The sequence below is a fragment of the Aspergillus multicolor genome (genome assembly GCF_047715735.1).
Source record: "Aspergillus multicolor strain CBS 133.54 unplaced genomic scaffold BDW74scaffold_44, whole genome shotgun sequence".
Lineage (NCBI taxonomy): Eukaryota > Fungi > Ascomycota > Eurotiomycetes > Eurotiales > Aspergillaceae > Aspergillus > Aspergillus multicolor.
Window position 1 is genome coordinate 46,649 of NW_027395995.1, and position 23,903 is coordinate 70,551.

The 23,903-nt window shown below is 54.5% G+C and overlaps 11 protein-coding genes across 11 annotated transcripts; 5 read left to right on the forward strand and 6 right to left on the reverse strand.

The window, feature by feature from the left end:
* Positions 1-831: 831 nt before the first annotated feature.
* Positions 832-2,048, reverse strand: BDW74DRAFT_188857 (uncharacterized protein; the record flags this gene model as incomplete). The annotated part of the gene is made up of 5 exons (XM_073731828.1): positions 832-1,369; positions 1,423-1,591; positions 1,640-1,683; positions 1,733-1,913; positions 1,970-2,048. The coding sequence occupies 5 exons, from the start codon at positions 2,046-2,048 to the stop codon at positions 832-834; spliced, it is 1,011 nt and encodes a 336-aa protein (XP_073578552.1).
* Positions 2,049-4,119: 2,071 nt separating this feature from the next.
* Positions 4,120-5,098, reverse strand: BDW74DRAFT_106421 (putative oxidoreductase, short-chain dehydrogenase/reductase family). The gene is made up of 2 exons (XM_073721639.1): positions 4,676-5,098; positions 4,120-4,624 (listed from the first exon to the last, which is right to left on the reverse strand). Exons 1-2 carry the CDS (start codon positions 5,036-5,038, stop codon positions 4,250-4,252), a joined length of 738 nt encoding a protein of 245 aa, XP_073578553.1. The 5' UTR covers positions 5,039-5,098; the 3' UTR covers positions 4,120-4,249.
* Positions 5,099-6,381: 1,283 nt separating this feature from the next.
* Positions 6,382-8,797, reverse strand: BDW74DRAFT_188858 (OPT family oligopeptide transporter; the record flags this gene model as incomplete). The annotated part of the gene is made up of 3 exons (XM_073731829.1): positions 6,382-8,368; positions 8,421-8,588; positions 8,653-8,797. The coding sequence occupies 3 exons, from the start codon at positions 8,795-8,797 to the stop codon at positions 6,438-6,440; spliced, it is 2,244 nt and encodes a 747-aa protein (XP_073578554.1). The 3' UTR covers positions 6,382-6,437.
* Positions 8,798-9,148: 351 nt separating this feature from the next.
* Positions 9,149-10,398, forward strand: BDW74DRAFT_171233 (TauD/TfdA family dioxygenase; the record flags this gene model as incomplete). Its single annotated transcript, XM_073727278.1, has 2 exons — positions 9,149-9,416; positions 9,470-10,398. The coding sequence occupies 2 exons, from the start codon at positions 9,149-9,151 to the stop codon at positions 10,396-10,398; spliced, it is 1,197 nt and encodes a 398-aa protein (XP_073578555.1).
* An 810-nt stretch (positions 10,399-11,208) lies between these two features.
* On the forward strand, positions 11,209-11,769 carry BDW74DRAFT_183316 (uncharacterized protein; the record flags this gene model as incomplete). Its single annotated transcript, XM_073730492.1, has 1 exon — positions 11,209-11,769. The coding sequence occupies one exon, from the start codon at positions 11,209-11,211 to the stop codon at positions 11,767-11,769; it is 561 nt and encodes a 186-aa protein (XP_073578556.1).
* A 383-nt stretch (positions 11,770-12,152) lies between these two features.
* On the reverse strand, positions 12,153-14,329 carry BDW74DRAFT_188860 (sugar porter family MFS transporter; the record flags this gene model as incomplete). Its single annotated transcript, XM_073731830.1, has 9 exons — positions 12,153-12,261; positions 12,328-12,492; positions 12,556-12,657; positions 12,702-12,924; positions 12,986-13,261; positions 13,317-13,676; positions 13,732-13,836; positions 13,887-14,044; positions 14,100-14,329. Coding segments are annotated over 9 exons (1,728 nt in total), but the record flags the coding sequence as incomplete, so codon positions are not given.
* Positions 14,330-14,607: 278 nt separating this feature from the next.
* On the reverse strand, positions 14,608-15,531 carry BDW74DRAFT_183318 (uncharacterized protein; the record flags this gene model as incomplete). Its single annotated transcript, XM_073730493.1, has 1 exon — positions 14,608-15,531. One exon carries the CDS (start codon positions 15,529-15,531, stop codon positions 14,608-14,610), a length of 924 nt encoding a protein of 307 aa, XP_073578558.1.
* A 1,014-nt stretch (positions 15,532-16,545) lies between these two features.
* On the forward strand, positions 16,546-17,634 carry BDW74DRAFT_183319 (uncharacterized protein; the record flags this gene model as incomplete). Its single annotated transcript, XM_073730494.1, has 1 exon — positions 16,546-17,634. The coding sequence occupies one exon, from the start codon at positions 16,546-16,548 to the stop codon at positions 17,632-17,634; it is 1,089 nt and encodes a 362-aa protein (XP_073578559.1).
* Positions 17,635-17,666: 32 nt separating this feature from the next.
* BDW74DRAFT_162775 (uncharacterized protein) lies at positions 17,667-18,934 on the reverse strand. Its single transcript, XM_073726011.1, has 2 exons — positions 18,099-18,934; positions 17,667-18,017 (listed from the first exon to the last, which is right to left on the reverse strand). Exons 1-2 carry the CDS (start codon positions 18,810-18,812, stop codon positions 17,754-17,756), a joined length of 978 nt encoding a protein of 325 aa, XP_073578560.1. The 5' UTR covers positions 18,813-18,934; the 3' UTR covers positions 17,667-17,753.
* Positions 18,935-19,625: 691 nt separating this feature from the next.
* On the forward strand, positions 19,626-20,663 carry BDW74DRAFT_171236 (uncharacterized protein; the record flags this gene model as incomplete). Its single annotated transcript, XM_073727279.1, has 2 exons — positions 19,626-19,795; positions 19,850-20,663. 2 exons carry the CDS (start codon positions 19,626-19,628, stop codon positions 20,661-20,663), a joined length of 984 nt encoding a protein of 327 aa, XP_073578561.1.
* A 1,560-nt stretch (positions 20,664-22,223) lies between these two features.
* BDW74DRAFT_106449 (peroxidase family protein) lies at positions 22,224-23,657 on the forward strand. Its single transcript, XM_073721641.1, has 4 exons — positions 22,224-22,653; positions 22,715-22,955; positions 23,013-23,284; positions 23,360-23,657. The coding sequence occupies exons 1-4, from the start codon at positions 22,440-22,442 to the stop codon at positions 23,512-23,514; spliced, it is 882 nt and encodes a 293-aa protein (XP_073578562.1). The 5' UTR covers positions 22,224-22,439; the 3' UTR covers positions 23,515-23,657.
* Positions 23,658-23,903: the final 246 nt, after the last annotated feature.

Genomic DNA, 23,903 nt, shown 5'->3' on the forward strand with positions numbered 1-23,903 from the left:
ATCAGTCTTGGTGAGGGGTTTCTGCTGTCCGGGGAAAGGGTATACTACCCCAATAGGAAGTAGACGAGCGTTCCCCGGCCCTAACTGGAAGAGGGAATTAACGTTCCGCGGCCCCGACTTGCTCGCAATGATAGAATTTGATACCTGCCCCTTGGCGGCATACTGTGGTAGCAGACGTCGTCTGTGGTCTTCTTGTCGATGTATCTGCCTGCTGTTTATTCGCGCCGAATTTGGGTCAAATGCGCGGCCAGAAGAAATCTGTACCTTATCCTGCTTTATTTTATCTACCTTGACAATCCTCCAGCTTCAGGAATGACTCGTTCAATTGTGGTTATTGACTAGTGTGCACTCCCTACGCCATGAGCTACCGCAAGGAAGAGAGTGAACATGTTTGGGCGAAGCATAGCGACACCAGACAGCTGGTGGAATTAGCACAGCCCAGGGCTGGCTGTGTTTGCCAGGCCATCGCGCCTTCCTTCCCCGAGGGTCCGACCAGTATTTATCACAAACGGAAGGCACGAAGAGGGCCAGGCCTGGGTCAAGAATCATCTAACTCGGTCCCGAACTTGGTATCTTCACCTCTTTGCGAACCGTAAGGCTGCTTTGTGATCGCCAGGGTTCTAGCCAGACAGGCGAACGCTTCATTTGATCTTACCGCGTGCTATTATAGGCAGAGGTACACCGTGAAACAGGAACAACAAGAGAACGACAACCTGATGAATCCCATTGTCGCTATTACATCATATCGCTCAATCGGAGTCGCCGAGTGTTTTGTCTACCTAGTGTCTGGACCTCTACCTGTGGAGTATATTCGCCCTATCCAATAGTATCTCATGATCCGGTGTTGTACAACCGCATGCCAAACTTCGAGTTCGTCCGAAGCAACGTGTCGATCACCAGGTTTACCGTCTCCGGTGGGAGGCCTTCGAGGACAAGGGTGCTCTGCCCTGAACTTTCGGGTAGCGGTGGTGTTGTGTCGGAGGTTGTACTATTGGTAAGAAGCCTCGGGTCGCAACTTCCCCGCTCTGATGGATCAGGGGTGAGAAGGTACTGTCTGTCAAGTGATGCCCAGTCTGATACGTCCCATGGGATAACAGTACTAGGATCATCGAATGGAACATTTGCGGCATACGAACAGGAGAGGGAAGTATATGGAGGTATGACGGTCGGGCGCGCCATGTTGAGGGCATCCGGCGTCAGGTGAAAGAAGTCCGACTCGCACGGAGTTGCGAGGGACGCATCGATCGCATCTCTTGGGCTGGAAGACTTGCTATCCGTAAGCGACGGCGAATCCTTGCTGATATTGATGGCCGAACAACTGTCCTGGCCGGCCGAGAAGAGTTCCTGTCGCCGGCTCAATATCACATAGCTACGGCCAGTCAGCATCTCATGGTCAAACAGCGCAATGATCGATATGCTTACCGGTTCTTGATGTCAGTTGTTGACCGGTTGGGAAACAGCTCTCGTCCGATCTCTTTCCAGTCACGACCAATTCTCTGAACAGCGTTGATCAAGGAGCTGTCCTCATCCGACGCCCAAGGCCCGCGCTTGACGTTGGGATCGAGTGAGTGATGCCACCGCTTTGCGCATTCTACGTCAGAGTTAGGTGCTTTCTCGCGACACGGGTTGGGACACTTACGATCAGGGTGGCGGCTGCCAACCATTCCTGCTACCTTGGTCCATCTAGCTCTGCTCAGCTGAAAGATCATGCAAGATCGTGCGAGGAACCCACTGGAAGCCAAACTTGCCCACGGCTTTGCGCAGGAGATGATCCTCGGCGCCACTCCAGGTCCCTTTTCGGCTGCTCAGACTGATCTTGGTCCAACGCTTGCGGCAGTCTTTATTCGACCTTCCCGGTAGTTTCTCCGCGATGGCACTCCAGTTCCTAGGACCTTGATGGCCTCCGTGCTCTGCTATAGAAATTATTGTAAGTAAAGTCGGTCCCAAGAAGGCCCAGGCTAATACTTACACTGATGCTTGACTTCTTCATGAAGGATATGGTCTTCGTCTTGAGTCCACCAACGGCGCCGACTGCGTGTATCGTTCATTCTCGGCGTCTAACAAAACAAGCCCTTTTTGGATAAACATCCAACTGCAAGGTTAACCACAGCGTCAAGGGCCAACCACGTCCCGTGTGCAATGAAATCTTACCGCAGACAAGTTAAGACGTCTCTGTTGGAGTCCGATATTACGGAGGCTGATTTCGATGTCGAAGAGCAGCCAAGCAGTCGCGGCTAACGAGCCAATGTCGTGGACCGGATTTGGTTGAAATGGCTTGCATGGCGCGAGACTAATTATGGTGGCTGTAGTCTTATACTCCGGGGATATGGTCGCCTCACAGTTACCTGGCTGAAGCTTAACCTGATGGACGTTCTGCAATATACACCGAGAAGCGGGTATACCAAGGCCAACAGTACTGACGGCAAAGTAGCATCAAGGGCTGCTGACACCTGCTTGCTGGGGAGTGGGGATGGCATGAGGTCTAGTCCTGTGCAACGCGTGGCTTTTGGGCGTAACCATCGCCAACCTGATCTGCAGGATGACTTCCAGTACTCGGGGACCTGGTTCCACCAAAAAGCGGGCAACGTCCTGGTATCTTTATATTATTGGAGGAGATGGAAGATATGATGGATGATAAGTCCTCGAGATCTCAACCGCTGGGCAACGAACGTACGCTGTTCACTCAGCGAAGAGTCCTGAACACCCAGCAAAGGCTGGCTTGCCTCAAACTGGTTCGCTTGTATCGGCTCCCTGAACCGTATATGTCTTCACTATGGACTGGCCCTTCCTCGCAAAGGAACGAAGTCTAACAGGCGTATTAACTTCGTGGCGCGTTTATGACAGTCCAATTACCAAGTTCGGCGGGGGTCTAAAGGCGAAGCCCGCGGGGCTGAATCAGCCGTACTGGTGACCTGGCAAGCTTTGCTCCGTGTAAAAACTCCAATCTCCACCATCTAGTTGGTGATGTCGATACCGACCTGGGTGTATTTGGGTCGCACGGTGGCACAGGACGAACCTGCGGTGTATTTGGGCCGGAGTATCGGGTAGGCCACCAAGTGCGATACCCTGGGCCCTAAGGCTGTTGAATATCAATCGACCAATCCATCATTAATCGTGGTTGCTTCTTCCGAGTATGGGTATCTACCAGGTTCGCCTGAGATCCCGTCCAAGTCTTCTCCCTCAACTCGAGTCTCACTCGACGGCGCCCTGGCAATTAGGCCATGAACCAGTCAGAACTCGTGGATTTTACTTACCTCGCCCGATCTTAAGTCCCTTCCGGCTCTTTTGATCTTCTTCGAAGCGGGTCTTAAGATCATCTGTTATGATTGCTCGTCATAGCGCAGCAACCTTCTATTCTTGTCTTTGGTCCGGACTACTATCCTTTCCGTCGAGGTTGCTTCGAGATATGGTGCACAGTTCCCTTTCAACCCTCGTTCTACCAGCTATCCAACTCAATGGGGTCATAGCCCAATATACCTAATTCTTCTCGCCTAGAGTCCAGGACTCGATGATGTCTCCGAAGCTGTTGAAGCTGCCCTGAGGGTTTCTACGGGAGCGTTTTCGTAAGTTTCTGAAATCTCAGAGCTTCAAAAATCCGTCACGCCACTTACGGTCGTCTTGCCTATCGTTCTGAGCTGATGCTGGCTAACGAGCCCGACCACTGTCTGGCGGTCCAGATGAGGTTTGAGATGGAGCGGTGGTGAGAGAGGGGTTCAAGGTTTGTGCACGGGCTACGATTGTTGCTTGAAGCCCTAGTGCTAAACCAGTAGTTCGCCTAGTGTGGGTGTTGATGCTCGCGGTTGCAGTCGGCGCATATACTTCTTGGCTCGGGTTGGTTTTTTACTTTGGTGTCACCTCGCTTGCTGGCAAAGGTGGAAAGGAGTTGTCTCGAGAGGTTTTTTAGAGTAAGCATTGGCCTGCCTGCGTTGTAGAGGGTTTTATAGCTCTGAGGATTTAGATGTATACCCCAGTCATCTGCGGTGACTCGAACAGTTTCAAAATCGCTCTCTCGGCCTTTTTGGGAGATTCTATGCGGTAACGCTTGGTGCAAAGAGTCAGTGTTAGCGAGGGAGAATTGCGTTGTGCAGGCGCCCACGTCTGTGTCGGCCAACACTGCGCCAGGCCTCAAAGTCTTCTCTCGGGAGCTCCGGCCTCTCTCTTGAAATTACTGCAGGAATATAGAGCACGAAACTGACATGAATCATCATATTCAATGCTAAAAACCAACGGTACACCACTCACTATCCACCTAAGCCATCGCCCCATTGACCCGCAGGACCTGCCCCGAAACCCAACTACTATCCTTACTGCACAGGAAGAACAGCGCGTTCGCAATCTCATCGGGCTCCCCAATGCGGTTGAACGGACTAAACCCCTCAACCATCTTGATCATCTGCTCCGACTTGCCGTCCAGGAAGAGTCCTGTTGTCGTGGGGCCCGGCGCGATGCAGTTCACCAAAATCCCCTTCCGCGCGAGGTCCTTGGCCATCACGCGCGTCATCTGCTCGACAGCTGCTTTGGCCGACGCGTAGAGGAGATATGTTGGAGCGATGCTGGAGAGGACGGTCACGCCTGTTGAGACGAGGATGATGCGTCCGCCTGGTGGGATGTGTTTTGCTGCTTTCTAATCGCTGTCAGTCTACCACTGCCTTGACTAGAGGTCGGAGCGACATACCTGCGCAAGGAAATATGGCCCCTTCACCATCAGGTTGTAAGTAAAGTCGAAGTCCTCCTCGGTCGTGTGCTCGAGATCGCGCATTGGCAGGATGCCAGCGTTAGGAACGAGGATGTCGATTTTCCCGAACTTGGCCACGGTCGCGTCGACGAGGCGATCGATGTCAGACAGTTTCGAGGCATCGGCCTGCACGGCGAGGGTGCGGTCTTCCCCAATTTGCTTGACCAGCTCGTTGGCGGAGGAGGCGTCAGTGTTGTAGTTGAGGACGAGGCTGGCGCCTTCGCTGGCGAGGCGCTTGGCGGTCGCTTTGCCGATGCCCTTGGAGGCGCCGGTGATGAGGACGACTTTTCCGGAGAGGGACATGATGTTCTGACGATAGAAGACGATGATGTTGTGGTGGTGAGGGAGAGGAGGGGAAGTGAGAGTGTTATAGGCAGCCGGACATTACCCCCGGTCTCCGCTCGGTCTACGCTCTCCCTCGCCAGCGGACTTTCTTTCGCTCTCTTTGACAAAAAGAAAAGAAAGCATGTCAGCTCACTTATGCTGACTGCAGACGCCCTGCATGAGGATCTCGGTATCGACGCCACTCAGCTCCTCCTTCTCATAGGTACCTATGCCGCATTGCCGACGACCCCTCTTATCTCCGAGCTGCCAATCGTGAATGGGATCGTGGTAACACCAGCAACATCTCTGCTCAATTCCTCCATTGGAGCTGTCACAACCACCGCTACCATTCCTAGTTCAGCATTATGGGCGATGTTCGACAACGCGCTGCCTCAATCCCCATCCGCATCTCGCGTCTCTCAGTAGCACCTGCAGCGCCATGATGGCAACCGCGACCAAACCTGCGAAAACAAAAACAACCGCCACTCCCAGGCATTCGAATCCAGAAGGTGCAATGAGTGTGTTGGAATCCTTAGATACGAACAATTTTCGCACTTCGCTACATATACCGCAGCTGAAACACCAACGCCTAGTCGCTGCCGTTGTCGCCTTCGCGTCCTCAATCTTTAGCACCGCGACGGGGATCACGACGGACACCATAACGGAAGTTCGGCACAAAGAGTCAAACAACAAGGTCCGGCGCTGCGCCATTTACAGCGGATAAGTGAATTTTATGTCTAAATGATGAGAGTGGCGCGCCGACGAGGCCAGGCTTCGCGGTCGGTCCCTCCTCCCCTCCCTTCTCCGGTGCTCAACGGGTGAAAAATGTCTCTCATGGCTGGGACGCTATGGTCGTGATACTCCATGTACCGATCGGATCGGGACGCCAGGGCGCCCGTCCTCTGTTGCTTCATCAGGAAGGTTGTGGCGTTCGGCCTTTTGTTCATTGGCGGGAAATACTGCGCCAACTGGGCTCCTTGATCCGGCGCAGCGAGGGCTTGAGTTGGCGAACACGAATACAACGGCACTGGAGTGAAGGGCTATAGGGCTTAACCTGGGCGTTCAGAGTGCAGGGTAAAAGGAACTTACTGATACCTGGCATGATACGGTAGTCACATTCCAAGCTTGGATGGCGCTGGACGGTCTAGATCATCAAGTCCATGGTAGTGACAGCTGAATATCTTGAATAATCGTTCTCTTGGGAACCTACTCACCCGTTTTGATCTGGCCTGGTGTTCATCGATATCGCATTTTCTTCTACATCAACGGCAAAACATCCGCAAGCTGGTTCGACATCTACCAACATCGAATTCAGCCATTCAACAACACCTCCACCGTCTCCAAATCCTCCATTCTCCCCGGCACTTCAATCAGAGAACTACAAACAATGATCCGGATTCCCACTTGGATTCCCCCACCACGTTGGAAACGGCATCTCCGTCCCACTAGCCCCGAGAACCGCGAACGACAAGACGAAGATAATAAGCTGCGAGCCGCCGTCCAGCGCCGCGCCGATGAGATAGTTGTACTCGTTGTACACCCGCGGCAGCCTCTTGCGCAGCCAGAACTGGCTGAACACACCCACAGCAATACTGCTCCAGATCCAGGACGTGCTCCCGTAGTACGTGTTTCCGGCGTAGGCGAGGATGATTGTCGTGTTCAGTGGCCAGTTTTTGATCCGCGGGAAGGCCTTGATCAAACCCCAGTGCAGGACGGGGAAGACCAACCCAATCAGCAGTCCCAATGGGACGATCAGGTATCGACCCGACCGGCCGTAAACTTCCTTCGCGAGGGACCAGGTGATGGCTTGACTGTTGAGGCTTTGCACCGTTGAGCCGCTCCACACGTTGTTTCCGATCGGGTCTTGCAGGATCTCGCGCTGGTTAGATACGATCGTGATCATGACGGCGTAGTTCAGTGCGGCGCCGAGGAGCGTCCCGTATACCTGCGTACCGAACATAACTCTATGAGGCACTTTCGTGTACTGCCCGACCTTGAGCCAATTTGCCAGGTTTACCGAGAGCAAAATGACCTGATGCGACCAGCTGGCGAAGTACAATCCCGCGAGAGGACGGCCAGGATGCAGAGCACCCGCAACCATCTTGGACAGCTGGTTCGTCGACACGCCGGTGCCATAAAGCCCGTACAGAACGCACGAGAAAGGCGCGATGAAAGCCCCCAGTATCAAAGCCACGATATAACCCCACGCAGGGAGCGTTGTCTGTCCTTTAATCGTCACAATCAGCCCCGCGAAGAACGCCAGCACGAACGATGCATAGTACCACCACATTGGCACCTCCTTGTACTTTAGCATCCCCTGGTAGTGCGGATCCGGCTGCGTCCGCGACCGCGCCTGCTTCCACGCCGTGACCATGTCCTTCCAGTAGAAGATCAGGACGTGCGTGATTAGTGCACCGAGAGCAAGATTCTGCGTCAGATACCCCCAGACCGTGCTGGATGTGAGACTTGGCAACCCGACGGCCTCGAGCTTGTCGTAGTCGATCGTCCCCTTCGCGCTGGTGATGCTGTCCGGGCTGAAGGAGGTTCCGTTGCTGTGGAAGAGTGCCGAACTCATGAAGGGATACCGCTGCGCATCGAATGCGTTGCCGTAGTACAGCGCTGCCATGACGATGTAAAAAATCCCGTACCCGATCCACGTGTTGAGCTGCTGCTTGAACGGGAGAGAAAGGTACGTGCTCTGAATGTACTGCCAGTCGAGCGAGAAGTTGAACAGCCCCAGTCCCTCATTTGACGACGCGCCGCCGAAGATCGTCGTGAAGATCTTTCGAGTGTGCGTTGGTGCGCCTAGCGACGCGAGGCAGAAGATCGAGACTCCGCCGAGCCAGGTTACCATGTACGCTGGGAAGAGTTCCCAGACGGCTGCGATGCCGAGCGCCCAGCCGAATTTGATGAGCCGCCGCTTGTTGTCGCGCGGGTTGAAGTGCAGGTTCTGGTACAGGACAACCTGCGGCAGAGTTGACCAGTAGACCATTTCCGCTGGGTAGACGATCAAAGGTCGCAGAATGCCAGCTAGGACGAAGCCGCAGAGCGCGATGGAGAATGTACTCAGCACGGCCGTTGCTGCGGAGATATGGAAGTCGTAGAAGAGTCTTTCGACGGCGTGCACTTCGACTCCGGAGAGACCGTTGTTTCCCGATGAGGCGATCAGAGCTGCGACGACGTGCTCTTTTATTCCGAAGTGCTGCCCCGAGTTCATGAAGCGCAGGGCTTTCTGCAACCAGGGCCATTTTGCGCGCTCTGGGCGCGGCGTGAAAGTTGCCCAGGCTTTGCCGAAGATGAAGACGAGTACTGTCGAAGTCAAGGTTAGACTGGCTGGTTTGGTGTGAAACAGGAGACATACGCTGCAGGAAGACGGCTGAGACCTGCACCTGCACCGGCTTGAAGACGTATAGGATTGTGATGACGCTCGACAGGGCAGTGAAGATGGTCCCCAGCACGATGGAGCGAAAGGTCAGCGATGGGTCGCCGTCGTCGCGGTCTGAGACGATGAAGCGCGAGACGTCGGCACCTGGAGGTCAGTGTTAGCATCTGCGAATCACTAGGTATACCGATCGACAGGGATTAGTGCTGACCGGTGTGAATCACAGGATGGCCCTTGACATATTCAACCTCTTCGTCAAGCCTGATCTGGCCTTCGGGATTGTCAGTCGGGACATTGTCCTTGTCCTTGTCAACTGCCTCGACAATAGCGTCGGCCTTGTATGGAGGGGCCTCCATGCTGAAATTTTTGAATTGGATCCGATAACCAGTTCCTCCGTGACCGGGCTCGAGATTTTATAAAGCGTTGGGGTTACATCGGAAATGGTGCGATTTGCGCTTAAGTGAGGGGATGGTGGCTATCACCGAAAACACTCAAAAAGGTACCATCTTGGAGACATGTGTGATCCACCTTGGCGATGCTTAGCCGTTCTTTGATTAGAGGTCGTGCTGGTGGCGGGGTTGCATACGCCATCGTCGACAGGGATGGCGATAACCGGTCGGCATCATATGAGAGGAGGGGAACTGCCCTCCTGCACTGGACCTTCCCATACTTCCCAACTACTCGGAAAAGATAGCGCCAATATCACAATGTCCGTTGTTATCCCTCCCGTCCCTATCGGTCCTATCGGCCAGCCGGATATCCAGTATCTGCCTGATCCGGTCAAGTACGCTGCGAGGACGGAACGGCGACAGAAGGAGGAGAAGCTGCAGGATACGCTGCCGGAGGGGTTTCCGCAGGAACTCAAGTCCGATCTTGCCTGGGATGGAGCGACGATTGGTGAGGTGTATGATTGGAATTACCATCTCAGCCAGGATGATCTGAAGGAGGTCGATCAGGCTCTGCAGCACTTCAAGGGTACGTCAACGCCCAAAACTCTTTCCAACGAAGGCGAAGATTGAAGAATCTAGGTCTCAATCTACCACTCGGCCTCGTCAAGCCAGAGACCTTCCCCCTGCCCAATCTCCACGATAAACTCCGCGCCATCTCAAAAGAAATCCGTCAGGGCCGCGGCTTCAAAGTCATCCGCGGCGTGCCCGTCGACCAGTACACGCGCGAAGAGAACTTCATCATCTACGCCGGTCTGACATCGCACATTGCGCCCGTCCGCGGGCGACAAGACAACAACTGGCAAGGCCAACCCGCCGACGTCGTCCTCGCCCACATAACCGACCTCAGCCGCAAGGTCAACACCAGCACGATTAAAGCACCGGCCTATACAACCGAAAAGCAAGTCTTCCACACCGATGCCGGCGACGTGATCACACTATTTGCGCTTGAGGAAGCAGCAGAGGGTGGCCAGAGTTTTCTATCGAGCAGCTGGCACGTATACAACGAGCTCGCGCGCACTCGACCCGATCTCATTCATACCCTCTCTGAACCCTGGATTGCGGAGCAGGGTAAAGAAGTCATCAGTCGCCCACTGCTCTACCACCAACCTGCAACATCCGAGACCCCAGAACGCCTAATCATCCAGTACGCCCGTCGCGGCTTCACAGGGTACTGGGGTAAACCCCGCGCAGCGACTCTGCCCCCGATCACCGAAGCCCAGGCGGAAGCACTAGATGCCCTACACTACCTGGCTGAGAAGTCGGCGGTCGCGCTGGATTTTCATAAGGGTGATATCCAGGTCGTGAATAACCTGTCGATTTTTCATGCGAGGGCGGGCTTTACGGATTCAGACGAGAAGAGAAGGCATTTGGTGCGCCTGTGGCTAAGGGATCCGGAGTTGGCGTGGGAGACGCCTGAGGGATTGAAGTCGAGGTGGGGATATGTTTATGGGGATGTTGATGAGGAGAAGGCGGTTTTTCCGTCGCAGCCGTTTGTTCGGAGTCAGTGATTTTGCTACTTATAGTCGAGATGCCCTGTTCTGTTATTCTGTATGGCAGTTAAGAACGTACAAATTGATTATTTGTACTTGCTGGCCACAGTAGTACGAGGCTCGTATATTTGTCCTAATCGGGAAGTCGCAATGGTGGATTGTGATTTCCCAATTCGGTAGTCAACACGAGCGAGGGCCAATTCTCGATCTTCACAACAACGTCCAAGCGGTGCAGTTTGACACTTCGGATCTCCAATGACATGTACCTAATCATGGATGAAGGACTCTCGGAGAGCTGTCAAGCCCAGATGAACTGGTTGTGCAATTGCCGTCGTCCGATGAAGATATATATCGACGCACCAACATTTGTCCTACATTCGTTTAGGCATCAGCGTCACTGCCTAGAAAAGCAACAACCCTTGATTCCTTCACCTCTTCCTCGTCAACTTTGTTATAGCAAAGATATACCCCCATTACGGAGTACAGCAAGACAAGATGACCCGACAACTAGACTCTAAATCGTTCCGCGACTGCAACGGCGACAGTCCATCGCAAACCGCAATATACCACAACAATGGCTATTCAGGGTGGATTAGAGTCGTTGCAGACTGGTCTCTGCCAGAATCCCTGCGAGATCTGGGCTATCTAAAGCGTCGGTCTCTTTTTCGACAGTTCATTGAAGCTATTGACTTTGCCCAACTACCGCTCTTGGACGATACCGTTACGAAGATTGCTTTGGCTTTGGATAAGCAAGACCAGGCCTCCTCAATAGCACTTCGATAGGAGCTTCAGATATCAGATAATTATTTCCTGGCTGTCGTCCACCAAATGCAATACACTATCACGGAGGATCCCAAAAGAGTGGTTTATCCACCCGTTGAAGACCGAAATCGAGGGCTCCGACAGTTCAAAGCAAGCCAGCTCCAAGTGCTGGACATGGTCGCTGCAACCGTGTCTATAGTCCTTGTTGAGGACCAAAAGTTCGCTTTCAAGTCGATCGACCGCCTCATCTATGTGCCCGGAGATGACGAGCACGTCCTGAATGAAATCGACGCCCTCGTTCAATGCAGCGGCGAGCCAAATATTGCACAGCTAGTCGGTCTGGTTGTTTCAGAAGACCCGTATAAGACCTGTTCCTTATCGGACACGCTGGCGTCTCTGGTGACCAAAGGGGTTCTTGAGTACTACCCCGGGGGATCCCTCGAGGAGGTTATCGCACAAAGCGGGGACGGAGAAGATACGCTGCCGGTGCAGTGGGCTTTACAAATTGTGAGAGCACTGGAATCATTACATTTACGCGGCCGGACTCACGTTGACTTTAAACCGGCGAACGTTGTCCTGGCGGCGGAGGTGAACAGTCAAAATTGCATTCCATTGCTTGTAGCATGACTGAGACAGCTCCTGAAGCTCGGATGTCCTTGGGAGAGGCTCTTGCAGCGCTCAGAGGGAAAGAAACATGGACACCTACTTGATTTGCCGGGACTTAAGGGCCGTGGATAATTTAGGGTATGATTGTGACATGCCTCGGTATAACGCCTAACAATTGGAAGATATCTCGCTCATGGTCGTGGTCGACCATTTTATTCCTGTGTCTGGACAATAGGAAGAACTATGGTGGAGCAGTTTCTTTCCGCGTATACACTCTGCTTCCAGTGGCCCATACGGTACTTCACTCATCCCACGATAATGGCCCTACCTAGTCGAGAAACACCAGTGCAGAGGCACCAGTCAACAACTAGCCCATTACATACCATACCGACAACTCATGGATCCTAAACAGCCTCCTCATGACCCTCCATATCACCTCTCTTCCCGCCAGTTGGCATCGCTATGGCCACTTTGTCTTGTTCGCCAGCGGAAGAATGTCCAGCAACATACCCACTGTGAAAGTCAGCGCTGATCATCCATACTAAATCCCGTCTCTCATGCAAGAGGAGAAGAACATACAAAACCCCATCCATCTCATCCAACGTCCTTCCCTTTGTCTCGGGCAAAAGAAAAAACGACCAGACCGTCGCGAGCAGCATCCACCCCGCGAAGAAGAACCACGTCCTGTAGCCCAGGCTGTTGAAGATGTAGGGTAGGGCCTTTGTGATGACGAATTGGATTAACCTGTCCACCTCGATTAGCCTGGAGCCTCTGGAACAGAGTGGGAAAAGAGAGAAAGTCTGGTACCACTGCACAAGCGCCGCCCACGTCCCCGTGAGATTCCGCAGCGCGCCGGGAAAGATCTCAGCTGATACGATCCAGGGGATGCCGTTGAGGCCGAAGGACCAACTACACTTATTAGCCTACCCCTCTAAGAAAAAGAACGGACGCACAAAACCGAGTATATCATGATCATAGCCGTCGCTGCTTTCCCACCCGCTTTGGTGGACGGCGACAGTTCGCCCCCCGCGTCGATGATGTCCGCTGGATGCCCGACTTTGACGTACGCGCCGACGAACCACAGGCAGAGGGAGCAGGCGAGCGAACTGATTATGGTTGGCTGGCGCCGGCCCCATATGTCGATCAGGATGCCGTAGAATATTATGGATGCTACGGCTGTACCGGATGCATTGTTAGTCAAACCGCACATGGTTAAGTGAGTGAGTTAGGTTGGCACCCTTGACAAGCCCATAAACCCCCGTATACAGCGCGACATCGGTAATCCCTAGACTTGCGAAGAGTGTCGGCGAGTAGTAATTTATCGCTGCGGCGCCGGACATATTCTGCAGTGCGAAGGCGCAGAAGACAAGCAGCACGCGGTTCCACATCCCCCTTCGTGAGAGCTCGAAGAGCGCGCCGCGGATGTACGCCCACCAGCCCTGTCCGTATTTCTCGGCGATGCGTGACTCGTCGTGGAGTCTGTTGCGGATCATAGAGATGTCTTCTTGTACGTCTGAAGCACCAGTGTCAGCTTCCAGTTGTTCTGTGGGTTTGGTATGAGTGCATACATTCATGACTTCTCGGCAACCTCCTCAGTACCTCCAGCGCCATTGCTGCATCCTCCTCACGCCCCCTCCGCATAAGCCACAGCGGACTCTCGTGGAGGAAAAACCCCCCCGCAAAGAGAACGCCGGCAGGAATAATCTGCACGGCCATCGGGACCCTCCAGCTTGCAGCAGCGGAGTTGTCCATATTTTGGTTTATCCCGTAGTTTATCCAAAACCCCACCAGGCTGCCGATCTGGTACGCGACTTCAAAGAACCCTGTTAGTATTCCCCGGATTGAGACGACTGACAGCTCGGCGATGTAGCTGGGTACTGTGGCGGTGATTGCGCCGCAGGCGAGGCCTGTTAGGGCTCGGCCGGTGTCTTTGCAGGATTGAATTTAGTTTTGGGAAGTGTGAAGTGAAGGGGGGTCGCGTACAGATGTAGGAGAGCTGGTGCGTTGCGGCTGTCATGATTATGGCACCGATGAGGAAGACGAGTGTGTTGGCTTGAAGGGCCCATTTGCGCCCGACTTTCTCAGTTACTGGCTCGTCAGAATGGTGTCTTCCACTATTTTCTGGGCTAGAGTCTTACGCAGGAAGCAGAATATAGCCCCGAAAAACGCCCCAGCCTGGAACGTCGACGTGATATTGCTCGATATGTCAGCGGCCTCCGACTCGATGATGTTGAAGTCGTCGACGAAGCTCTGCCGGGCGATGGTCGTCCCGACAAATGCGGAGTCGTAGCCGAACCTAGGCACGAGGGTTAGCTAGCGTATTTGTTATGGTCGAAGCAGGGAACACGTACAGAAGGGAGCCCGTGGCGATGATGGTGGCTTCGGTGTACAGACGCCAGTTGTACACCTCTTTCGGAGTCGGACGGTCTTCGACAGTGCGGAACATGTTGATACTGGATAGACAGATAGCAGAGGTGTTGAGACAGAATCCGGGGTAAGATCTTATGATCGAGCGGGGTGCAGCTCTTCTTACAGTGATTGATGGAGAAACCCTGGCCGAAGCCCTAGCGAGAGGAGAGGCCAAGCCACAGGGTTTTACCTACATTACATTCTACAGAGGGTATACAGATTTATTAAGAGAAACGAATCGCAAACCTTGTTTTTTTTTTTTTTTTATTTTTTATTTTTTCCTTGTATTTTCTAACGATCAACTCCAGACGCCCAACAGAGGAAATCTATCAGTTTCCGTTACAACACAGTGATCAGCTCCAGTTCCAGTTACCTGCCATATGAAAGGTAACCCAACAACACCAACCCAATGGGACTCAGTCTCAACCCTAGGTAGGGTATCTTCGCCACCTAATAGTGACGCCTCGACCCCATACTCATCCGTGAGAACCGACTCCCAAGCTCATCATCACTATCATCATCCCTAACCGACGACCGCCGCCCACCAGCGCTGCTCCGCGAGCTGCGCGAGTATGAGCTCCCAACTTCCGAAGCCCGGTCACTGGGACTAACATTCGACGTCCACCCGCTCATCCGCGAGTGCGCGGCATCGCTCATATAGTCCGACCGCCGCGAGCGTGTCGAGTGCCCCGAGTCGCTCATGTACTCCGACCGCGGCTCCGGGCCCGAGCGGCTCGCGCTAGAGTAGCTGGAGCGCCCGCAGCTCGAGTGGCCACCGTCATAGTCAGCGTCAGAGCCAGAGTAGGGGTTCATTTGGCGCAGGACCGCCGCGCGCGTCACGTCGTCGCCGAAGATGGGGGGGAGGTCGGCCTCCGTGTACAGGTAGTCCCGGCCCGCTGTGTATGGTGCCGATGGGCGGTACTCGTACTCGCAGTCCTCGAAGATGATGTCTGGATGGAACCCCTCGCGTGCGGCGCGCTTCTCCTGCACCCATTTGGGCTCCGCGGTGACGACTTGCTGGCGCTGCCCGTTGTGGCTTGTGTAGCTGATGCTGTTGTGGCGGGAGTCGCGGCTGCTCGGGCGCAGGGTTGCGTCGCTGATGCCCGACGCGTAGGAGGAGGTGCTGATGCGGCCGGAGACTGACGAGCGGCTGCTGCTGTGGGAGGAGCTGGCGCCCCCATGGTAGGAGGAGCGGCTGTGGGTGGAGCCCCCTGTGCGGCTGCCGGTGCGGGAACCACCGGTGCGCGAGCCGTGGCCCGAGACGGAGGAGCCGACGTTGGAGGAGCGGTTGGAGACGCTGGACCCCGGGTAGATGGTGTCGAGGTCGTCATCGTCGTCGTAGGCGCTGCGGCGGGAGGCGTGGGAGCTAGGCATTTTGATGATTCGGGGATGGTTGGAAAGGGTAAATGTTGTTGGAGAGCTGGAGATTGAAGACTGAAGGCTGTTGATAGCTGAGATGCTGTCGATAGACTCGTAGTCGGGCTGTTGCTGGAAGCTGATGAGGAGCAGATTTGACGGGGAAGATGGAGTTTCTTATACATGACCGCCTCTTTGAGTCTACCATGATGTCTATGAATCTGGGAATTTGTAAGAAGAGTGTATCAAAAGGGCTTTATTGGCGAGGTGCGCTCTTTACTCGTCTAGCAAAGACTCTTGACGTGGGGTTCTGGTTCGACTGAACGGTCCTTGGCATGGGATCTTGGTCTGGTCGAAAGGGCACTGGCAGGGAAGATAAAGGTTGAGTCAGTATGAAAGTATCAGATCTGAGGCTTCAAAAGCTCAGACAATGTTCGTTGATGCGAATCAGCTGAGCCCTGTCGACCACTTATAGTGCCAGCATCGATGTTGAACAAAGCGAACAAGGACAGGCCAAACCACGGAACTGTCTGGAAGAGCAAGGAGCTTTATGGTTAATGATCCATACGACAAGGCAGATCCTTTCTGGTGTTTGATATTGTTGAAAGCGCACTGTTGAGGCTTTGTAGTAGAAGTCTATGGTAAGACGGCATAAAGGAACAACAAAGCGCAAAGAAATATACAGGTACACGAAACAAAGCTTCCTACGTGCAGTTTCCAACGTACCCTAAAACACTGGAATTCATTGCCATTCGTTCTTTGATACTCGTGTGCACAGCGTGTAATCATCATTGTTCACGAATTTTATTGAAAACAAAGAGACAATGCCCCCTGTAAACCCTTCAAAGAAGCATATATTGCCCAGATCCCCCGTCTGTCGGATTTCTCTGACAGACCACCTCAGTTCCATCATCTCTGAATACCAATTTGAGCGAACCTCTACCTACCTAGCGAAAGCCTATCCCGAACCTAGAACGCCAAAACAAATCTCAACCCACAAACCAACCCCCAAATGACACCCCCCTCCCCAGAATGCCGTCCCCCTATGCTTCTTCCCCGCCCCTCTCCCCCTTCCCCTGGCCCGAATCCGACGAATCGCACTGGACCCTCATCATGGCCGAAACCCACCTCAACACCTCCCGCCGCCGCGCCCCCGCCCTCCTCGACCTTTTCTACGAGGACATGGCCACCCTCTCGTGCCCCATGTACGATGCCGCTGTGGGGTGGGGCCCTAACGAGATGGGCTGGTGCATGATGGTGCGCCTGATTGAACCGGTCGACGCAGATCCTAACTGGGCGAAGGTAGCGCGCGAGCGCTTCACGGATCTCGTGCTGAACACCGACGACGGTAGTGCTAGGATACTCAGGGGGAAGGAGGATAGATTCAACCCGTCCATGCGCGATCGGAATTCCTGGAAACATCTCTCCCTTATTGCGGTCTGGCGCGGGATTCCGTTTCTCCTCTGTAAGGACGGCGAACGCCAGGCTGCCGATGAGTTCTGCTATATGATGCTCCTGGACCACCTCGGCGATGAGGTGCTGGATCTGCATGCGTTTGAGAGTGAGGCCCGGGCTGCGCTTGATGCCGCTGATATGCTGCGCCGGTTGAATCCGTCGGGGAATGCGGTTGTTGATATGCCGCGCCTCAAGAGGGAGGATAAGATCCGGCTTACGGCAATTGTTATGGATCCGAGGGTTACGGCGGAGAGTGCGGAGGAGCTGGCGGGGAGATTTAGTCGGTTTTTGCTGGAGAAGATTGGCTGTGAGAATTTTAGCTTTCGGTTTGAGTACCATGCTAAGGAGAGGCATTGGGTTGTGTCGTTGGATCTGCTGGAGCCTGGAGGGGCGTCGAGTGCGGGTAAGACGAAGTGGTTGAGTGATATTCGGTCGGGGTTTATTTATCACTTTGGGAGGATTTCTGAGGAGGTGATGGATGGGAATGGGAGGAGGACTGACAGGACTGATCACATTACAAGTTCGTCTCGCAAGCTCAGACAGGCTACCTGGATCTTGGGGTATCGAGGCGTGGCTTTGTACCTGTTCAAGGGGGGAGTCAGGCAGACTGAGCAGATCGACAAGATGGTCACCTTCTTTAGACGAGACAAGGAGCTGAAACCTTGACAAATTAGTTTCACTTAATGACATTGATATTTGTTACTATCGCTCTCATACAATGATGTAGGTTGTAGTGTCAAAGAAGAACCGTATTCATATGTTCGACCTCGTCGTCTAACAAACATCTACAGCAGCACGAACATCAACGTAGCGAGACCAGCCACACTAACTCCAGCAATATTAACCGCCGACACGGCCGCAGCCCCCTCATCAGTATCCTCAGGGTCGGTGGCGTTCGTGACGTTCCCAGTCGAGACGACCTTGAGACAGGTCAGGGATGCGGAGGTGTTGCTGACGAGACTGTCGCTGCCGTTGCTCGCAGTGAAAACGGTCAGGATGGGGGTGATCTTGTACATCTCGGCGAGGTTGCCTTCTTCTGTGTAGTTGCCCTGGAAAAAACACCTATTAGCACGGTAAAGTGGAGGAAGATATAGAGAGAAAAACAAAGAGAGAGAGAGAGAGAGACGAACCTTGGCCGTATCATCATACAACTGCGCAAGGCTATCCGACTTGGGCAGAACAGGCCAGCAGTCCGACGACCCATTCGCAGACTGCGAGATCGTGCTCAAATTGCTCAGAGACACGACATCAAATCTGCCCAGCCCGTCGCCCGCACCGGTCAGATCACTGCACTCATCCGGGGGGTTATCCTCCAGGTCAGATTTGAGGGCTGAGCATCCGGCAGACCCGTACTGCACATTACGCGCTTGACGAGTCAGGCTATCGATGCATCCCTGCGTGATGACGTCGGGGCAGGTCCCGTACGATGCGCGGATGTCGACGGCCACGCTGTCGTTGATCTTGGGCTGTTGAAAGCCAGGGCCTGTCGGGGGGTCGTTGAAGACCACGGCGCAGCCGGAGAGGTCGGATACCTCGAGACCAGAGGGCGTCCCAAGATAGTACGCGGATTTGAAAGTGCGGTCTTGTTGGGATCCGTTACCTCCGCCTGCCTCCGGATCCTCGATGTGCACGCCCTTGACTAGCGAGATGCCCTCCAGCGAGTCTGAAACGCCACTGATGCGTGCTAAGCCAATGCCCGCGTAGGCCTCGTCGGTCACGGTGCACGAATCCCAGCCCTGGTTGGGGCAGGCGAGGTCTGTGCATCCGACAATATCCGTTGGCAGGTCCTGGGCCAGGGCTGAGAGGATGGGGGCGAGGAGGAGGAGCTTGGGGGAGTGGATCATGTTGGGCTGAAGGATTGGAGTTGTGCTGGAATAGGAACAGTGTGGTGAGAGAGGGAGAGAGGAGTCAAGAGAGATGGCAGTGCTTTATGGGCTGGACTGCGATGAAACCGGCGTTAAATGAGGAGTTTGGGGCCGATGAGGTCAGAGGCGCTCTCAAGCATCCGCCTGTAAGCCCTGCAGATGAGGATCTGCTGCTCAGCCCCTTGCGACTGGAGCATTCAGGCCAGCCCTAAGGTTTGCTCCCCTCGGGGCCAGCGGGGTGCTGTCGAGGGCCGACCCACAAGGCGCCTGCAGGCCAAGACCCTTGAAGGAACCCCATGAATCATGCAACGACCATTTGGCCCCCGCTAGCTAAGGAATAGACTGCCAGTGTCCCTGCTTTTCGTATCACTTTCCTGCTTTGAAGGGGGCCGGCCCCCACGCCAAGCACAGCTGAAGACTACATCGACTCCATAGAGTCGCTCCGAGTGAGGCTATTCCCACGCCGAACCCACTGCGAACTTCAACCTGGCGATGCTGTGAAGGATTTGGCCCCCGGACGATGTAACATCCTCTGCAGTAGCTGAAGGCTGTACGCAGAAGGTCGCCCTGTCGATGATGTCAATCCGGTCCGGACCGAGTGTATACAGAACTGCGATCGGCCTGGCACCAGCCCTGGAGGTCTATATAAACCAGCAGGAATACCGACAATTAACTCTCATCATCAGCATCTCATCCTCTCAGCTTCTCAAGCATCTCCAGCTTCAGCCTCAGCCTCGAGCTCCAAAGTCTCTTCCGCAGCATCTCTCTGCCCAACTCTCAACCTCAAGCAAAATGTCTGGAGTCGTCGACGCCATTGGAGTCATCTCCGGTCTCTTGACCATTGTCTCCTTCGCCCAGTCCAACTTTGCCAACGACCAGGACCCCGGCAGCACCATCACCGTTGCTGTTGCCCTCGACGGCCCCACAGGTACTGAGGATGCTGGTGGTGACCTTCCCGATGTGTAAGCCTCCCGTCCCTTCTCCTTCTATCAGCCATCTAATATTTCCCCTTGCAGCCGTATCTGGAACGACTTTGGCGAGTTCAAGGCCATCACGGCCGACCCGGGCACCGTGAGCTCCGGCACGGTCGGCACCGTCACCGTCGACCACGAGCAGCAGGGCGTGTACTCGCTCTTCTCCGCCAACAACGACGCCATCTGCATCGCCTGGGTCACCACCACCTGGGCCGACTCCGCCGGCGGCAACCAGTACGCCGTCTCCGGCGACTACGGCGAGGCCTGCGGCGGCACCTGGTACGAGTCCAACATGTGGACCAACGGCGACAACTCCTACCAGCCCAAGTGCTTCTGGATCGACGGCGACGGCGACCAGCCCAACACCGGCTTCCAGGTCCGCTGGCCCCGTTTCTCCTCGGACATGTTCGACGAGGGCAACACCGACCCCGCCTCTATCTGCAACGACATCGACTTTGGCCTCCGCACTGAGTCCGACCCCTCCAGCATCAACTACTGGGTTGATACTAAGAAGCGTGCTCTCAATGACCGTCGCATGCGCGCCCGCCGCGACCTCCGTGCGCGCTGGACTGAGTCTGAGCTTGTTATTTCGGACTCCCAGAACCACTCCGCTGACAAGCTCTGCGGTTCCGAGACTTCCATGGGCCCTGACTTTGTGCACGTCGAGGAGAACCTGTTCTGCGATATGGGTGCGAAGAAGGCTTACGCTCTCTGTGGCAGCGCCAACGCCACCGCGACCGAGGAGACCTGCTTCGACCTCGAGTCCAAGAACCTCGTCACTGGCGGCGTGGTCAAGCGGGCTAACCCTTACACTGGCATCCGTGACTGGCGCTCCAAGACCACCTCCACCAACTAGGGGGCTGTGATGGATATGGATTCAACATGGTGATATTCCTAACGGATATCCTGGCTGATCTTCTGATCTCAATCTCGTGTACATAGTCTTGCTTTCTTCTTTGGATATACTGCTTTGGGTTACGGGGCAGTTCCTTGTTAATTTGCCTGCGCCAGCCCTATCAGATCGGTGTTGGTGGTGACTGGCGCCGCGGACTGTCCCAGCTTTGTCTCTGTCTCTTTGTCTTTTGCAATCAATTGTTCTCGCAAACCCTCTTCTGGAGTAGACTCTTCCTGCTAGTAACCGTATCCTCTCTTAGTAATCTCCACTCTACACTGCTTCAGCTTCAGCTCTAGCTTCAGCCTCAGTAATTCCGACCTCTAGCTCTAGCTAAGCCTTCATGGCTACACGGGAGTCGGTTGAGGTTTGGGGCCGAAAAGGCAAGCTCAGCCAGCTGACGGATATCTCGGGATTAAACCACTAAGCCTCCCCGATCCCGCCTCCATAGTCAAGTCTTGGTGGAGCTTGTGCTGTGCTGCGCCTTGCGTCTGCATCGCCCGCGGCCCGCCTAATAGTCCCGCTGGGGCCGATTTCGGGTCCGTTTCGTGTATATTAGCAACCGTTTCCCCAGCCCTACTGATTAACGATTAGTGATCGCCTGGACTAGTAGTAGTGCTACGGCAGAGGCGCAGTAAGTTGATTCGTGCTGTCGCGGCATTTTGTCGCTGGGATCCTGCCCTTGGGTGGAGCGAGACATGAAGGCCATGGATGTCATCAGCGATGAAGAAAAATAGAAGAAACTGCGGTCGGGTTTCCTCCTAGGTACCTCAGAACTCTATTTTTCCTTCTCATCGTGGCATTCTGCGTCATACCTCGGTGTTTTCGGCTCCTTGAAGTGACCGGTCTACCGTTGTAGGTAGCCAGTCCGAGAGCTTATGGAGGAGTAACCCTGAGATAACCATCGAACCCTTGAGTTGAGAAATACATCACTTATCGCTGGGTCTATTCCTTATCACAGGAGCATACGAGAACTAATCAAATGAGTGCTTGATGGTAGACGATTTGTTTTATGATTGTTCCGACAGGCACGATTAAGACCCGACTGAGGAATGCCGACCACAGAGCTTCAATTTCCTCTAATCACGTGCGCCAAGTGTGTCAGCAGAAAGTCAAAATCGGTCATATCCTGCCATAATCGCTTATGCGAAACAAGCCGTGGCCAAGTCCGAGAGAGGCCCGATCGCTCCTTCCTAGGGCCCCTACCTAGGGTTCGGCGGACGGACCAGGGCACCTGCCGGTCTTCGAGAATCACAGCCCTACCATGTTACCGTAGCTGCGACACAGATCAACACGCCGATCGCTGATCTCTCGGCTACGAGATGTTCCAATCGCCTACCGGATGCGGTTGACATCCCGACACGAAACCAGCGCATTGTTTTGTGTTCTGCGTTGAAACAATTCGATGAGTGCGAACCCAGAATTCCGGCCAGGGTCGCCGATGATATCCGGCAGGAGCACGTTTCTTTTGGCGAGGGATGGAAAGGATTAAGTCGATAGGTCAAGGTCGTTCGGTATTTGGGCCTCGGTTTGTGTGATCAAGTGCCGGTTTATTTCACATCTAGCCATGAAACGCCTCGGTGTTCGCGATCGAATCAAAAATTGGGCATTTGAAAGTGGCATACTGGCCGAGCTAGACACGTAGCAGATGAAGACATAAAGAGGTGAAATCTCTGGTGCTTTGTTGCTAAAACCCTTGTTCTGTATCACTGTTGATTCGCATAAGGCACTCTACCAACCATGAAGATATCGATCCTCTCGACGAGCCTTGCCCTCGTCGCCTCCGCGGCGGCGTACCCGCAGTTCATGGACTTGAAAAGCTTGCTTGAGAGCAGCACGAACACCGTCAGCAGCACGAATGCTCAGAGCAGCTCGACCGCACAAGGCAGTACTAGCATGAGCGCCGGAAGTACCTGGCAGCCGCAGGAGTGGATAGCGCCCGGCTCAGATGACTGTAAGTGATCCCGTCACCAGCCTGGCCATACCTATGGACACCGCTAACAAGATCGATCCAGCACGCGGACCATGCCCCGGCCTCAACACTCTAGCCAACCATGGCTATCTCCCCCGCAACGGCAAGGGAATTACCCTGAAGCTCCTGGAGGACGGCATGCTGAACGGCTTCAACATCGAGCACGCCGATGCAGTCCTCCTCTTCTTCCAGGCGATTCGGACCAGCCCGATCCCCTTCAACGACCGCTTCGATCTGGCGGACCTGGGTCGGCATGGGATTTTGGAGCACGATATCAGTTTGAGGTACGACGTACTTTGACTGGATATGATGGAGACATGTGCTAATACTGGTTATTGCAGTCGCTCCGACGCGTACTTCGCGGACCCCAACCCCTTCAACGAGACCGTCTGGGCCGAGACCATGTCGTACTTCACCACCCCCATGATCACCGTCGAGCAGCTTGCAAAGGCTCGCATGGGCCGCCTGGCGACGTCCAAGAAGACGAACCCGGACTTTGAGCTCTCCTGGCTGGCGGACGGGTTCAGCTGGGGCGAGTGTGCGACGTTCTTTGAGATCATGGCGGACGGCACGACGGGGACGGTCAAGAAGGAGTATATTGACTATTGGTTTCGTAAGTCCCCTACCCCTGTACCTTGCCGTGCCCCTGATCGATATGATGGAGTGTGCTGACTTGTTGTCTGTGCAGGCAACGAGCGCATGCCGACCGAGCTGGGCTGGCAGCGACGCAACGTGACGATGAAGGGCTCCGAGCGCATCAAGTACAGCAATTTGCTGATGGAGGCTGCCGGCGTCAAGAAGCGTGATATGATCTCGGATGCGTATGGGTATCCGATCAATTGAGTACCATGTGAAGGTACCACGACCTGTTTAGGTACATGGACGAGGAGCTGGATTCCTTGACTTGCCTTGTATCCAGACATAGACATCCCCGATACTTCCATGTGAATGTCGAGTCCGCCTGACGTCCAGTGTAGCACATGTACTCGAGCCCCGTGTCGGTGAGCAACGTAGAAGCTGGCAGGTTACGCCAGAGTCTGATTGAGGGTGGCACAACAATCCCGCGATGACGGCACAGAGAATAAATACTGCGGTGGTCCCCGGGGTTTGTTTCTGGTTGTTTGGTTGTTACCTGGGCGCCGCTGATGCTGCCTTGGTTATGGTCGTTCGCTTGGGCTGAAACCGGGGATCCGGGGTATATCGAGGGCCCCGTCGTACTCCGTAGATAGCCA